A 16,323-nucleotide genomic window follows, 5' to 3' on the forward strand; every position below is an offset into this window, starting at 1 on the left:
GTTTTGGACTTAAACTGGTGATGTATTGCACATTTAAGTTTTAGGAAAATTGCCTTAGGAAGGGTTTGGGTTGAGAGTAAGAGTATGATTAATGCTTATATGTAATTGTGGTGTATATGCATATTTTTGTAGCTTAGCCTTATCTTCCTTACTTCTCGCTATATCTATAGCTAAATTTCTCGTTGTGATTTTATAGAAGTATGGTGAACACAAGGAGCATGAATGGTGTTAATGGAGCGGGGGTCAGTAACACGAATAACAATGTGAATTCTCATCCTACCAAAGCTGAAATGGTTGAATTGCTTCGCAGTGTCACGAATGAATTAACCAAGACAAGAGCTGAGTTGACTGAAATAAAAAATGAGAGGGATTATCTGTTGAATCAGCCTGAAAGGTCAGGGGAGAGTTACCCTCGCTGAAAACGCCAGAATGAGGAACCATCTCCTACCCGTTCTTTCATGGGTAATACTTCTTTGATTCACTCTATTCATCGACAGGATGACAGGACACTTGATGCTCAAGATAGTGATATTAACAGGAGGCGTAGGGATGATGACAGAAATAATTGTAATCGTGGCGGTAACCATGATACAATTCATGAGTATAATAATTTCATGAAATGCAAGCCGAATATTTTCAAGGGTGGTCACAGTCCGGTGGCCAATAGACGTTGGATTATGCATATGGAAGTGGTATTTGAATCTTGTGATTGCCCAGAGAATAAGAAAGTGTTGTTTGCCTCGAGAATGTTTGAGGATGGTGCTTTGGATTGGTGGAATACTCGTCGCACTATTTTGGGCTCAGCTTACATTTCTAGTATGACTTGGCAGTCTTTTGTTGGGTTATTTGAGAGGGAGTATTGCACTGCCAGGGACTTGGAGGTGTTGGAGCAGTCGTTCTTGACTCTCAAAAAGGGGGATAAATCTGTGGAAGAGTATGCTAAGTTGTTTATTGAGAAAATGACATTTTGTCCACATTTGTGCGCTACTGAAGCAGCTACTGTTACTCGTTTTGTGAATGGGCTCCCAGCTGAGTATCGTGGGTTTTGTAAGGGTAAGACTACATTGAGTTTGGCTGTTGATGAGGCCAAGCGTGTGGAGTATGATTTGGGGTCCAAGGTTAGGAAGGATGGTAATTCTGGCTTCAAAAGGAGCAATGATAGGTCTTCAGGGTCCAATAAAAGGTTTAAGGGTAATTCTTCTAATAGCAACAATTATAAACAGTTGGGAAGTTGGTGCGTACAGTGCAAATCGAAGCATACTGGTCCGTGTTTTCTTAGTACTATGAGTTGTAGCAGGTGTACCGGTATGGGACATCTTGCTAAGGATTGTACAACCGAGCCTCGTTGTCATTATTGTAAGCAGACATGGCATCAGAAACCAGATTGTCCAAAATTGAAGCCTACCGATAATAAGAATGAGCAACCGAAGACTACAGCTCGTGCCTTCAACATGACTGCTGAGCTTGCTTGATCAGATGATGAGGTAGTTAGTGGTACATTTATTGTTAATTCTTCTCTTGCTAATGTGTTATTTGATTCTGGTGCAAATAGATCTTTTGTGTCTACTTTATTTGCTCCTAAGCTTGGTAAATTCACTCGCCTGTTAGATAAACCTATTGAGGTTGAGATAGTTAATGGTCGTACTTCTATGGTTCGTGATGGGTTCTTTGATTGTTCTGTAGAGATAGAGGGTCGTTCTTTTTCTATTGACTTGTTGCCTACTACTGCAGCTAGCTTTGATATTGTTGTGGGTATGGATTGGATGTCTAAGAATGGCGCTGTTACTCTCTGTTCTAAGAAGATTGTACGTATCACTACTCCCGATGGTAGTGTGGTTTCAGTTTATGGTGATAAAGAAAAGGGCAGTGTGAAGATTATTTCTCTTGTGAAAGCTCTTAGGTGTATCCGACAGACTAAGGATCATTCTGGTCATTTTCTAGCTTATGTGATTGATTTACGAAAGGCTAATCCTTCTATTGCTGGTATTGATGTTGTAGCTGAGTTTCCTGATGTCTTTCCAGATGATCTTCCTGGTCTTCCTCCTGATAGGGAAGTAGAGTTTCATATTGATCTTATTCCTGGTGCTACCCTTGTTGCTAAAGCACCTTATCGTCTCGCTCCTACTAAGATGAAGGAGTTGATGTCTCAGCTACAAGAGTTGCTTGATAAGGGGTTTATTTGTCCGAGTTCCTCACCTTGGGGTGCTCCTATTCTGTTTGTAAAGAAGAAAGATGGTTCCATGAGGATGTGTATCGATTATTGTGAGCTTAAAATATCCTCTTCCTCGGATTGATGACTTATTTGATCAGTTGCAGGGTGCTTCTTATTTTTCTAAGATTGATTTGCGGTCTGGTTATCATCAGTTGAAAGTGGATGGAGAAAGTGTTGCTAAAACAGCTTTTCGTATTCGTTATGGGCATTATGAGTTTTTGGTCATGCCTTTTGGATTGATTAATGCTCCAGCTGCTTTCATGGATCTCATGAATCGTGTTTGTCGGCCTTATCTTGATCATTTTGTCATTGTTTTCATCGATGACATTCTTATTTACTCTAAATCTATTGAAGAGCATCGTAAGCACTTGAGGACTGTTCTTGAGGGAGAATAAGTTATATGCTAAATTCCCCAAGTGCGGATTCTAGCTTAAGGAAGTTCATTTCCTTGGGCATGTCATCTCCAGTGAAGGTTTGAAAGTTGATCCTTCAAAAAATGAGGCTATAATGAAGTGGGAACAACCTAAGTCACCGACAGAGATTAAGTCATTTTTGGGTTTAGCTGGCTATTACAGGAGGTTCATTCAGGATTTCTCTCGTATTGTTAAGCCTATGACTGAATTGACAAAGAAAGGGGTAAAATTCTTGTGGACAGATTCAGAAGAAAAATCTTTTCAGACCTTGAAGAAGAAAATGTGTGAAGCTCCTATTCTTGCCTTGCATGAAGGTTCTGAGGATATGGTTGTTTATAGCGATGCTTCTGGTACTGGTTTGGGTTGTGTCTTGATGCAGCGTGGTAAGGAAATTGCATATGCTTCACGCCAGTTGAAGCCACATGAGAAGAATTATCCGACTCATGATTTGGAGCTTGCAGCAGTAGTTTTTGCTTTAAAGTTATGGAGACATTATCTTTATGGCACAAAGTGTACTTTATTCACTAATCATAAGAGCTTGCGGTATGTCTTTAACCAGCAAGACTTGAATGCGAGACAGAGGCGTTGAATGGAGTTGTTAAAAGACTATGATTGTGAAATTAAATATCATCCGGGGAAAGCTAATGTAGTAGCTGATGCTTTGAGTAGAAAAGGACAGGGTCCCGCATGTCGACTTAATTCCATGGTTACCGAGGTGAAATCTGGGTTGCTTGAGCGTATCAAGTTGGCCCAAGTTGAGGCTTTGTTACCGGCTAATGTTGATAATGAAGGAATAGGTAAAAAGAAGAGAACTGAAATGGTGGTGAATAGTCGGGGTTTTCAAACCTTGAATGGTAGGATTTGGGTGCCTAAAGTCGGGGGTATACGTGAGTTGATACTTGAAGAAGCTCATAGATCGAGATATTCAGTTCATCCGGGTGCAACTAAGATGTATCGTGATCTTAAGCCATTGTATTGGTGGCCTGTTATGAAGTTAGATGTGGCTGAGTTTGTTCAGAGGTGTGTGACTTGTGCTGAAGTCAAGGTTGAGCACCAAAAGCTTTATGGTAAGTTACAGCAGTTAGAGATTCCAGAGTGGAAGTGGGATCACATTACCATGGATTTTATAACAAAATTACCCAGGACACCTAAAGGTAATGATATGATATGGGTCATAGTGAATAGATTGACCAAGAGTGCTCATTTTTTAGCTACACGTGAGACAGCTTCGCTGAATAAGTTGGCCGAGTTATATGTGGATGAGCTTGTGTCGAAGCATGGGGTTCTTTTATCTATTGTTTCAGATGGAGACAATCGATTTAACTCTAACTTTTGGAAGGGATTGCATCGAGAGTTAGGTACTAGAATTCATTTGAGTACCGCTTATCATCCTCAGATTGATGGGCAGAGTGAGAGGACCATTCAAACGTTAGAGGATATGTTGAGAGCTTGTGTGATTGAGTATGGTGGTGCTTGGGATGGTCATTTGCCGTTGGTAGAGTTTGCTTCTAATAATAGTTATCATTAGAGCATTGGGATGTCGCCGTTTGAGGTGTTGTATGGGCGGAAATGTAGGACTCCTAGTTGTTGGTTAGAATTTGGTGAAAAGCAATTTGCTGGGCCGGAAATCGTTCAGATAACTGCTGATAAAGTAAATATTGCTAAAGAAGCGCTTAAAGTTGCTAGAGATCATCAAAAGACTTATGCAGATCAGAAGAGACGTCCTATGGATATTAAGGAGGGTGACATGGTTATGTTGAAAGTGTCGCCTTGGAAGGGTATTATTCGGTTTGGTAAGCGTGGTAAGTTGAGTCCTCGATTTATTGGACCATTTAAAGTCTTGGAGCGGGTAAATCAGCAGGCCTACAAATTGGATCTTCCTCCTGAGTTAGATGGTATTCATAACACTTTCCATGTCTGTTACTTGAGAAAGTGTTGATCCAAAGAAGATATTAGTATTGAATTAGTATTGGTCAAATGGAGGCACAATAAAGGAGAAAGCATGACGTGGGAGACTGAAGCAGTGATGAGGGATCATTACCCGCATTTAGTTGTTGCCGAGTAGATTCTGGGGACAGAATCCTTTTAAGGAGGAGGTAATTGTAACATCCCTAACTCTTTTATTCTATTTCCGTTAACTTTGACCGTTAGTCAATGTAGACTTTTCGTTAAGTGGCGTCGTATATTTATGTGGATTAATATTTATGTTAATTAAGTAGATTAAGGTGTGTCATTTATGTGGATTAATGTTTTGGGTATGTGTTCCCAATAATATGATTAAAAGTGGTCCATAAATGTTTACTGATAATGCTTGTTATGTTGTGTGTTCCCGTTAGGAGTTAAAATGTAGTTACGTAGTTGCGAGTCTCAAGTGTGGCTATTTAAAATTCCTATTAGTTGTAATAAGTGATTAGGTGATCCTATTAACATTTTATTTCAGTCTTTAGACTTATATAGTAACACCCAAATAAAATGTTATGCTGCCTTATGTTCTAGTCGGCCCAATAGAAAAAAATAAAGAGGGGCCTGAAAGCTTTTAATCTAGGATTGTAACATGCTCAGGAGGGTTAGAAATAAATAAATAAATAATAAGAGAGAATCCCTAATCTAGTTTATTGTTGCCGCCAAAGATACATAGGAAAGGAAAAACAATTTATTCTGGGTTTTGTGTGGGTCTCGTGTAGCAGATCAAAAAGAAAGAAAGCACTGATATTCAATTTAGAGGTAATCTAGTGTTTTGTTGTAGTCTGCCTCCTTTACTCCTTTAGCCGAATTTTATTATATGTACACTTATATTAAATTTATACGGATAATTGTATTTACTTGATGTCAGTGATTTTCATTTTAACCAATGAACTTGTTGTCATGTGTATGTTTTATAGTCGCAGTCAATAAAAGGGGTTTGCTATACAAATAATAAAATATATATCTTTCAAGCATTTGCACGTTAACATAAAAGTAAAAAAATTTGGAGTTGTCTTTTCCTTAGTTCATTGTCTAGACAATACAAATAATATTAAATGGGTTGTTGAGTGAAAGTACAAAATAATACTATACTTGTCCTTGTGGTTTTTCTTCCATCACGTGAAGGCAAAGGGGATGGCAAATAAGGAATTTTTTTGTGTTGCTTACTTGGAAGAGTGTATTGTCATTTGTAATGTGTAAATGGTACTAGTAATAAAATGGTACTAGTAATAAAACTATTGTTTTGTGGCCTTGAGCAGAATTAAATAAGAAAAGTAAAAGTTTTTTTTTATGGTTTTCTAGTCATTGTTGAGCAGGTGTGTCAGGATAGGAAAGCAAAAATATATTTTTGTCTTATGATTTGATTATGTAATAATAATAAGATACTTTTTGCTAGCTACATTTTCTAGTGAATTACAAACGGAAACACATGTTTCATTTCATGCGAAGTACATTAAAATAAATATAATATATCATACAGTTAGATTAGTTTCTTTGCACCGTGCGAGTAAAATAAAAGACTCGCTGGGTTGTATATAGTAATTTAAGATTTTTCAGTTTCAGTGTCTACCTTTTCGATGACTTTTATTTTAAGATATTATATACATTTTGTCCGGTCATCTAGTTGAACGGATTTTGATTACATGTCCTTTATAGGTTGACGGGAATACATAACAAGCTTAGTAAACTATTATTAATTGTGATTTGTGAAGCTGCAAAAGGTAAGATAACTTACTTTTGACACCTGGGGACACAACAAAACTTAGTTTTAATAACTAAACTCCCTTTTTATGTTGTTCAACTATCTCATGCATATGTTGGGTGTGGGATATATGTGGGAGGTTTATTGGGTGTTGTTAAAGTATGCTTGGGTAGAAAAGAGTTTAATGTTGTATTGTTGATATATGTAGCTTGTAAATTGTGTGGTAAATGATTTATGTGGACTTGTACACATAGTACACTAGACATGATTTAGGCTGCCATGTCACGTGCATGTTTAAGGGATTGTGTGGTAAAATATTATGTAGATATTGGTGTGATATATTTTTAATATATCTTTTGGTGAAAGTCTCGAGCATTGGTGTAAGAGTTAAGCTTAACCCACATGAAGTCTATTTAGGCGGAGTGTGCTATGGCGTCACTTGGAAGCCTCATCATGTTCTCTTGTGAATACAACCTGATGTTTAGAGTATTTCGGGTGTCGTGGTTGACCACCTGGTGTTAACGGAATACTCATGGATTTGGTTATGCCTATCCATAACGACATAGATGGACCACCGTAAGGTCTACCCATCAAGTCGGGTGTGAGGTTCCGTATTTGGCTATTTAGCCGCCTCACACAACCTTTATATGTAGTTTATTATGGCATAACCTTTTGTTGATTTATGCAACTTATGTAGTTATGTGGATATTGGTGGCTATGGAAGATTGCTAGGCACATTATAGGATTTGATAATTCTTATTATGTAGTTTATGTTTTGTTATTTGTGCCTTTATATATGCATGAGTTGATTTATTAAAGTGTTTTAATTGGCAATCCTTTTATTTATACTAACCTATTATCTTACTCAGCTTTAATAGCTGACACTTGTTTTGTGAAAATGTGTTGTTCCCTCAGGTTAGGCATTGATCAGTGGCTGGTAGCTTGCTTGTGAGATGGGTATTATTGGAGCTTTGGACGTTGGCTTTAGTTACCCATAGTTGCACTATTTAAGTAGACTTATTTCTTTAGCCCTTTTGGCTTTTATTACGTTGACTGTCTTTATTGAATTTTATTGTGGATTTCATTTACATTATTGTGATAATACTGGTTGGTGACACCTTTTTAAGACATTTATTATGTTTTATTGGTTACATTAGGAATCAATTGGGACTTTTAAAAGTCACTTCCGCATTTTATAAACAGTATTATGTTAAAGTTGAATTTTTTTTTTTTCGAAATCCACATTTTTATAAAGCAGGGTGTTATAAATCTAGTGCTTACTTGACGTTTCATATTAGTCCTATCTAGTGATTACTTGACTTGTTGTAATCTACACTTGTGGGTTAAACCATCGAGTGAGGGACTTCACAAAACGATTTTTTCATATTAACAATATCATATTTTTCTCAATAAAGAGATTCTTCAGGAATGTCACAGCATAAATATCTTGCAAAGTAAACACGTTAAATTATGACCCACTTTGTCACTAATTAATGAAATTTAATGCACTATTTTTAAGTGTTGACAATAATAGCCATTGGACACACAGTGCTGTAAAATAAATTCAAATACAACAAAAATAAATGATACAAAATTAGTCACCCTTAAATAATTTCTCCGTCATCATTTTTGTCTCCGTTTGAATTTATCTGAGTTGTTGATGTGTAAATATACTCTGCTTCCACTTTAAGCTTGAGGTTTCTCCATTCTGGACTGGATAACCTCAATTTTTGTATACTCTGGAGATCTTTCATTTTGTCGGTTGACACACATCCGAATTAGATAAATAAACCTGCAATCACATTAGCGAACTCATGAGATCTATGCAACTTATGCAATTATCTTAATAGCAAATAATCGAATTCCAAAGATACTTAAACAAATATAACTGATAACACACAATAGATTCTCACTTTTAAGATTAGAATCAAAGCACTTATCAAGTTATTTCACACAATAAGCATTTTCAATTCAATTATTCACTATAAATTGCACATCAAAATATCTATCAAATACATCAATTTAATGATTCCGTTTCACCTATTTTGACAGGAACCTTAAGTATCAAAACTTAACTTTCTGTGCAATTGGGTGTTTTGGATATATATGAGTATGCAAGCAATGTTATCAATCCCGAAGGACTAGCCAAATAACCGTTCAAAACACACTTCGCCAATTAAAAATTTTTGTCAAGGAAACATTTTGTAGTAAATTTGCTTAATAAGTAATCAATTAAGTGTCAAAAGCAATTTACCACAACGACAAGTTCAACTCAAGTTTTAAAAATCATATCAACTTCTATTATTCCGCCAAATTGATAGCACCAGTTTTAAACATGCACATCACAGTTAAGAGCCCAAAATAGAAACTCATACCCCTAGATAGAATCCAAAGGCCTACGAGAGGGACACATCAACAAAACCGATAGAAATCTCAATGGCAAAACAACAAAGGTGATAAACCCGGTAGCTTAAACCTATTTGCCATCCCCCCACACTTAAGATGGACAATGCCCTCAATGTCCATATTCGGTCAAACAAAAGTAAATAGGGGTAAGCGACATAGAAAAATAAGAGCACATACCAGAATAAGGACACATTCCGTTTTGAAACAAGTTATCAACCCCATGTCACAAATGGCACTTCCGAACTAAGAAGGACGCTTTGGTTGGCGGGATAAACAACTTGTACCAAAATGGAAGGTGCGAGAGTTGTGTGTGCATCAAACATAGCAATAACAAATATGGCGCTGAACTTACTGCCAGCATACGCACACCATCACACAATCAACACAATGATGCCATAGAATAGATGAGAAGAGAATCCAAGGGGTTCCCCCCACACTTGAGTTGCGCTATAGCCATCAAATGTAACAACCTGCTCATATTGCATCAAAACAAACCATAATAATCCCAAGCATAACCTTATTCTACTGTTCATGCAACAAACCAAAAGAAAAATAATCAAATACAATGTTTCATCACCTCGTAGGGTGGATACTAACAGAAATAAAGAGAAAAGATAAGAAATAATGTATCTAGTATAGTCATCCATCTGCCAAAATGAGTGAAATCAACCAACATATGACCCCATCCCACGGTACCAGATGGAGGTCATCATTACCTCTATCATCACTGCTATTGTACATGATAGCTATAAGGAGCACCAGGTGGGCCAAAAAGATCATCCACCTAGCTAGTGGCCTGCTCTAGCGTGCCTCCTGAACCTGAACCGCCATAGCCGCCTCCCGGCTGATCATCTGCCTGTCCAGAACCACCAACAGCAAATCCTCCCGAGCCTCCAACAAAATCAGCGAACCCAGAGCTAGTACCTGCAAAGAAACTAGGCATAGAAGAGAAGATCCCAGCATCACCACCTGTATATCAAACAAACTGAACCGGCCCTCGGGGAGATCCTCCCAAGTCATGGGGCTATGGGGACATCTGGGAAGGCGTGAAGAAGAAAGAACCGTCATCCTGTCAATACGGTGGAACACGGATAGGTGGTGGGCTGAAGGGTGGAATCGGGTCAACAAACTCCGTCCCTCTATACTGGGCTTGCCACATCGGTTGGTAATAGTCAAGAGTGTAGTTTGTATAGGCCTGCTGCGACCCTAACCATGTCACCTCCTGATAATCATCAAAAGCCTGGCGGCTGGCTTGCTTCCCCTCATAGATCTGCTGGAGCTAGGTGCTCAAAGGGGTCAAATCAATACCTACCGGACCCCGCCTCCTCGGTGGCTCCTGCGGAGCATCCCTCATCTCCTCATCCTCAGCTGCCTCCACAGTCAGAGGCAGTGCATCAATAACCCCATTATCATCCAGCAACCTCGAACTCTCATTCTTCGTCATCTTCTTCACAATCTTCCCCCTCACCAACTCGCCCTTAGTAAAAGTCTCCTGAAAAACCTGAGGAGACAGATCGGTTCGGCACTCATCCGTATCGAAAATACCCATCCTTTTGTAGATCTGGGTGATGAAGTGCCCCAAAACCAACTCCGAGTCGGATTGTTACACATCCTGTCAAGAACAACTATGGGGGCCAAAGCAAACCTCCTGGGTGCCCCCTCTGAAAACAGCTTAATCAACCATAAATCAGTTTGGTACGCCTTAATCAACGAAACCCATCAAACAATCAAACAATTACAACCTAAAAATTGAAAGACAAAATTTTAGGAAAAGAAAAAAATAAAATAGTCAAGAAATCTTACTCCTTTTCCCATGATAGCTAAGAATGGATGATAATCTAGAAGAAAGAGAAAGAAAGTGCAGGATTTTAGTGGATTGGAGGATGATTCTCGGAAGCAAAGGGGTGTTCTTGAGGAGAGACTTGCGTTTTCCTTTTTAGAGAAACAACTCCCTCTTTCCTTTTTTACTTTCAACCCCCGCTCCCTCTAATGACCAGTCAACTCGCCCACTGCGGCGCATGGGCTAAGGCCTCCCCTCACTGCGGCGCAGTGAGGCTCATTGTAATGGGGTGCCGAGCATTCGGACTGCGGCGCAGTCAACTCTTCACACCCCCACTGCGGCGCAGTCAAGGTCACCACTGGACGAGGAATTAGACTGCGGCGCAGTCAAGGTCACCACCCCCACTGCGGCACAGTGGGGGACTTTTCCAGAAATTTTTTTTTTTGTTTTTTTGTTTTTAAACACAAACTTACCTCAATCCGCTTCACACCACATTTGAACCTGCACATTCTTGACAAAACAAAGTAAAACTATCTAACAAAATGAAAATCAAAATTGGCAAAACAAAATTAAACACAGGTTGCCTCCCGAGAAGCGCTTAATTTATTTACGAGTCGTGAGCTAGACTCGACCATTTTTTAAGTCTCTGAATCAAAAATGGGGATTTCTTCAACCATCCCCTCCTCTTGGTCTTCTTCCAAATAAAGTTTCAACCTGTGGCCATTCACAATAAAAGAACCGTCTCCATTTCTTTTAAACAGCTCAACATAGCCGGACGGATAAACATGCTTAATCACAAAAGGACCTATCCATCTAGAAGTCAACTTGGGTTGTTTAATTTTAAATTTTGACAAAAATAACAAAACTTTTGCTCCAACCTTAAACTCCCTTCTACGGATCCTCTTGTCATGGTAAACTTTCGTTTTCTCTTTATAAATCCTTGAGTTTTCATATGCACCCAACCTAAGCTCATCGAGCTCATGAAGTTGCAACAACCTAAGTTCACCGGCCTCCATCATATCTAGATTTAAATTTCTCAAAGCCTAGTACGCCTTATGCGCTAATTCAACCGGTAAATGAGAAGTCTTACCGTAGAGCAACCGGTATGGCGTGGTGCCAATCGGTGTCTTAAAGGCGGTCCTAAATGCCCACAAGGCGTCATCTAGTTTTTTCGACCAAACCTTGGGGTTATCCCCGACTGTTTTTTCCAAAATCCTTTTTAATGCCCGGTTGGTGTTCTCCACTTGACCACTGGTCTGTGGGTGATAAGAAGTTGAAAATTAATGACAAACACCATACCTTTTGAGAACCTTGTCTAGTTGATGATTAGCAAAATGTGTACCACGGTCACTGATTAAGGCTCTAGGGCAACCAAATTAATGACTACCATCGTGTCGTTTGTAGGCAAAGCTTTGGCTTAGGCCCACTTAGACACGTAGTCAACAGCAACTAGAATATACTGAAACTTGTTAGACGGTGGGAATGGTCCCATGAAGTCTATGCCCCAAATGTCAAATACTTCACAAACCTGAATTCCTTGCTGTGGCATTTCCTCCCGTCTAGTGATGCTTCATTGCCTTTGGCAAATGTCACAGGTTTCGACCAACGTTTGAGCCTCCTTGAAAATTGTAGGCCAATAGAAACCTGCATCAAAAACCTTTTTACCTGTAACCGAAGGACCATAGTGACCTCCAGTTGGCCCGTAATGACAAGCATCCAAGATCTCCCGAGTTTCAGCTCCTGCTACACATCTTCTCACCATACCATCTGCACAAGAACGAAACAAATATGGGCTATCCCAAAAATAGTACTTAGCATCTGATATGAGCTTCTTCTTCTATTGACCTGAGAAATCATTCGGTATTACACTTGAAACCAAATAATTAGCAATATCAGCAAACCAAGGACCTTCATCAGAGTTAGAAATAACATTTAAATATTCATCGGGGAAGTTATCCTTAATCTCCCCATCTTGAAGCTCCTCCCGGTTTGGGTCTTCCAATCGGCTCAAGTGATCAGCTGCTAAGTTCTCAGCACCTTTCTTATCTTTGATTTCTAAATCAAATTCTTGAAGCAACAAAATCCATCGAATTAGTCTAGGCTTTGCATCTTGCTTAGAAAACAAATACTTCAAAGCAGAATGGTCAGTGAAAACAACAGTTTTACTCAATACCAAATATGACCTAAACTTATCGAATGCAAAGACTACCGTAAGCAACTCCTTCTCTGTATTAGTATAATTTTGCTGGGCTGGGTTCAAGGTTTTACTAGCATAGTAAATAGGCTTGAAATGCTTATCATCCCTTTGCCCAAGCACGCCTCCAACGGCATAATCACTTGCATCACACATCAACTCAAAAGGCAAATTCCAATCCAGACCAACCATGATGGGAGAGTTGGTCAACTTTTCTTTTAATACCTGAAAAGCACTTAAACAAGATTCATCAAAAACAAAAGGAACGTCCTTCTCCAACAAGTGGGTGATCGGACGAGTAATCTTAGAAAAATCCTTAATGAATCTACGGTAGAAACCGGCATGACCAAGAAAACTTCGAACCCCTTTCGCATTGGAAGGCGGGGGTAATTTGGCTATCACATCAATCTTAGCCCTATCAACTTCTATACCGGCCCTAGACACTTTATGACCTAGAATAATCCCCTCGGTCACCATGAAGTGACACTTCTCCCAATTCAAGACAAGGCGTGCCCTTTCACACCGTGTCAACATTCTATCTAAATTATGCAAGCAAGTTCAAAAAGAGTCCCCAAATACCGAGAAATCATCCATGTAAACCTCCATGGAGGTTTCAAGCATGTCCTGCAAAATAGCTATCATGCACCTTTGGAAGGTGCCCGGGGCATTACACAAGCCGAAAGGCATTTGCCGGTAGGCAAAAGTACCAAAGGGGCATGTGAATGTAGTCTTCTTCTAGTCTTTTGGATCAATGGGTATTTGAAAGTACCCTGAAAATCCATCTAAGAAACAAAAATATTCATTGCCTGCTAATCTTTCCATCATTTGATCAATGAATGGGAGGGGAAAATGATCCTTATGGGTGGCATCATTAAGTTTACGGTAATCAATACAAACCCGCCAACCCGTAACCGTTCTAGTAGCCAAAAGTTCATTGTTTTCATTTTCAATTACTGTCATGCTCCCCTTTTTGGGCACACAGTGAACGGGACTTACCCATGAACTATCTGCAATCGGGAAAATGATCCCTGCATCTAAACAACTTAATTACTTCTTTTTTTACAACCTGTTTCATGTTTGGATTAAGCTTCCTTTGTCGCTGGACAACGGGCTTTACATCATCAACAAAATCAATTTTATGCATGCAAAAATCAGGACTAATACCTAGAATATCGGTAGTCTTCCAAGCAAAAGCCCACTTATGAGCTTTGAGCACCGCCAAAAGAAGATTCTTCTCGTCACTTGAGAGTGAAGACGAGATAACAACTGGTAGAGAGGATTTACCTGCCAAGTAAGCATACTCCAAATGGGCAGGCAATGGCTTAAGCTCCAGATCAGTAGGGGGTACATCAACTGAATTTTGTACCCTTGAGCTTCCATCAGCAACAACCTTTTCAAAGCTCTCATCCTCAAGAGGTGTCTCACCCAAATTCAATGCCATAACCTCTGCAAATAGCTCATCATCATCAATATCACCAGCTCCTAAACAAGTGAGCTCTTCATTAACCTTAGTCTTCATGAATTCTTCAAATTCCTGATCCAAAGCATCATTAATTACGTCAATCCTGAAACAAGACTCATCATTAGAGTAAGAATGCTTAATAGATCTTTCAACATTAAACAAAATTCTATCCGTACCCACACCCAAAGAAATTTTCTTATCTTTCACCCGGATGATACCATCCGCAGTGTTAAGGAATGGTCTACCTAAAATCAAGGGTACCTTAGTATCCTCCTCCATTTCGAGGATCACAAAATCAACAAGAAAAACAATATGACCTACATGGACAGTCATGTTTTCAACAATCCCAATGGGATATTGAAAAGTATGGTCAGCTAAACGAATACTCATGCGAGTAGGTCTCAAAATCCTGAAAGCCAACTTACTCCAAACTGAGTAAGGCATCAAGTTTATACTAGCACCTAAGTCGGCAAGTGCCTTACAAGTCAATGAACGAATAGAACAAGTGATAAGGAAACTCCCTGGATCCTCAAGCTTAGGTGGAATCTGTTGGTTCTGCAAGATAGTAGAACACTCAGCATTCAAATAAGCAGCATTCACCCCATCCATCTTTCCTTTATCCGACACAAGTTCCTTAATAAACTTGGCATAGTTTGGCATTCCCTGGATCAAATCAACTAAAGGAACATTTTTAATCATATTGACAAACTTATCATACTGTTCCTTTAGCTTAGCTTTCCTGAACCACTGTGGTAATGGAACCTTAGGCTTATATGGCTTAGCCTTGAGTGTCACAGCCGGTTTCGGTGGAGTAAACGGAGTCTTCACAGTCAGTCTATCTTCCATCACAATTTCTTCAGCAACATCAGAATCTCCTTCATTTCCTGTATCCTGCACATCTGAAACAAAAACATTAGGATTAGGAGGAGGGTCATAGGATCTACCTGTACGAGTAGTAATGGCTTTCGCTTGCTACTAATGAACAGGCGGTGGAGTGTACTTTTGTCCATTGTTAGGACCTTGATTCTGCTTCGGATTCTGCTGAGTGTTATTAGGCAAAGCACCCTGAGGCCCAGTGCTAGCAGCCATCCTAAATTCAAGATCCTTGAAATTGATATCCTGATTCTTGGCATTCATCTCTACTTTCCCATTAATCCTATCCAGCCTCTCACTCAACTGCCTAGTATCCTCCCTTATATTTTGGATACTTGTGTTTGTCTCAATTTGATTGCTCATCATCTGCTTCATCATTGCTCTCAACTCGGCATTAGGATCGGTAGTAAAAGAAGAAGAACCCGATCCATGGCTTTGTTGAGTTTCCTGCTGCTGTGGCTGACTTTGATAATTCCTTTGCCACCTGTTACCAGAAAAACGAGAAGTATTAGTAGGAAAAGAAGAGTTATAAGAATTATTACCTGATGACCGGTTCTGAAAACCGGTGTTTCTCTAAAAACCTCCGTGTTGATTCTGCACAAAATTCACATCTTCAGGTCCCCGGTTGGGACACTCTTCAGAATAGTGTGTCTCTCCACAATGATCACACCCGTCAGCAAGAACCTTAACATCACGTTCAAGATAACCATACCTAGACTCTTGGTTGGCAAAACCTTTATCCATACGTGCAGACAAAGCTTGAATCTCATCAATAACATTCGAACTGTTGCTTCCATCTGCTCTTGCAACCTTACTTTGCTTAAATCGACCCTCGTTCTTCAAAAATCTTTTATCATCCATAGCCGCATTATCTTTCACCATACGTTCCAAAATGTCATAACCTTCGTTTGGGGTAATCTTGCTAAAACTTCCCCCGAAAGCATACCTCATCTCTTTTTTAGACCCCTTATTCAAACCACCAAAGAATAATTCAACATACTTCTCCTTGGTCAATTCATGTCCTGGATAATTTCTCAATATCTCCATAAATCAGATCCATGCATCAACAACATCTTCCCCATCTTCTTGCACAAAGGACCTTATCAAGTTTTCCAATTGCCTTTGAGTTCTAACTGAATAAAACTCACCAATGAAAGCTTCTTTAACTTAATCCCAAGTAGTAATCGAATTCTCGGGAAGATCATTGAACCAGTCTTCGGCATCTCCGGTGAGGGTAATAGGAAAGGCCTCAAGTTTGATGGCATTCATTTGGTTTTGGCCATATTGATAAAGCCGTGCTAACTTCTCAAACCTCT

The 16,323-nt window shown here is 39.3% G+C and overlaps 1 protein-coding gene across 1 annotated transcript; it reads left to right on the plus strand.

Annotated features, from left to right (window-relative positions):
* Positions 1-458: 458 nt before the first annotated feature.
* Positions 459-2,607, plus strand: LOC122587752. Its single transcript, XM_043759918.1, has 3 exons — positions 459-1,356; positions 1,477-2,219; positions 2,317-2,607. The coding sequence occupies exons 1-3, from the start codon at positions 459-461 to the stop codon at positions 2,605-2,607; spliced, it is 1,932 nt and encodes a 643-aa protein (XP_043615853.1).
* The last annotated feature ends 13,716 nt before the right edge of the window (positions 2,608-16,323 follow it).

The sequence above is a fragment of the Erigeron canadensis genome, chromosome 2 (assembly GCF_010389155.1).
Source record: "Erigeron canadensis isolate Cc75 chromosome 2, C_canadensis_v1, whole genome shotgun sequence".
In the NCBI taxonomy this organism is placed as follows: domain Eukaryota; kingdom Viridiplantae; phylum Streptophyta; class Magnoliopsida; order Asterales; family Asteraceae; genus Erigeron; species Erigeron canadensis.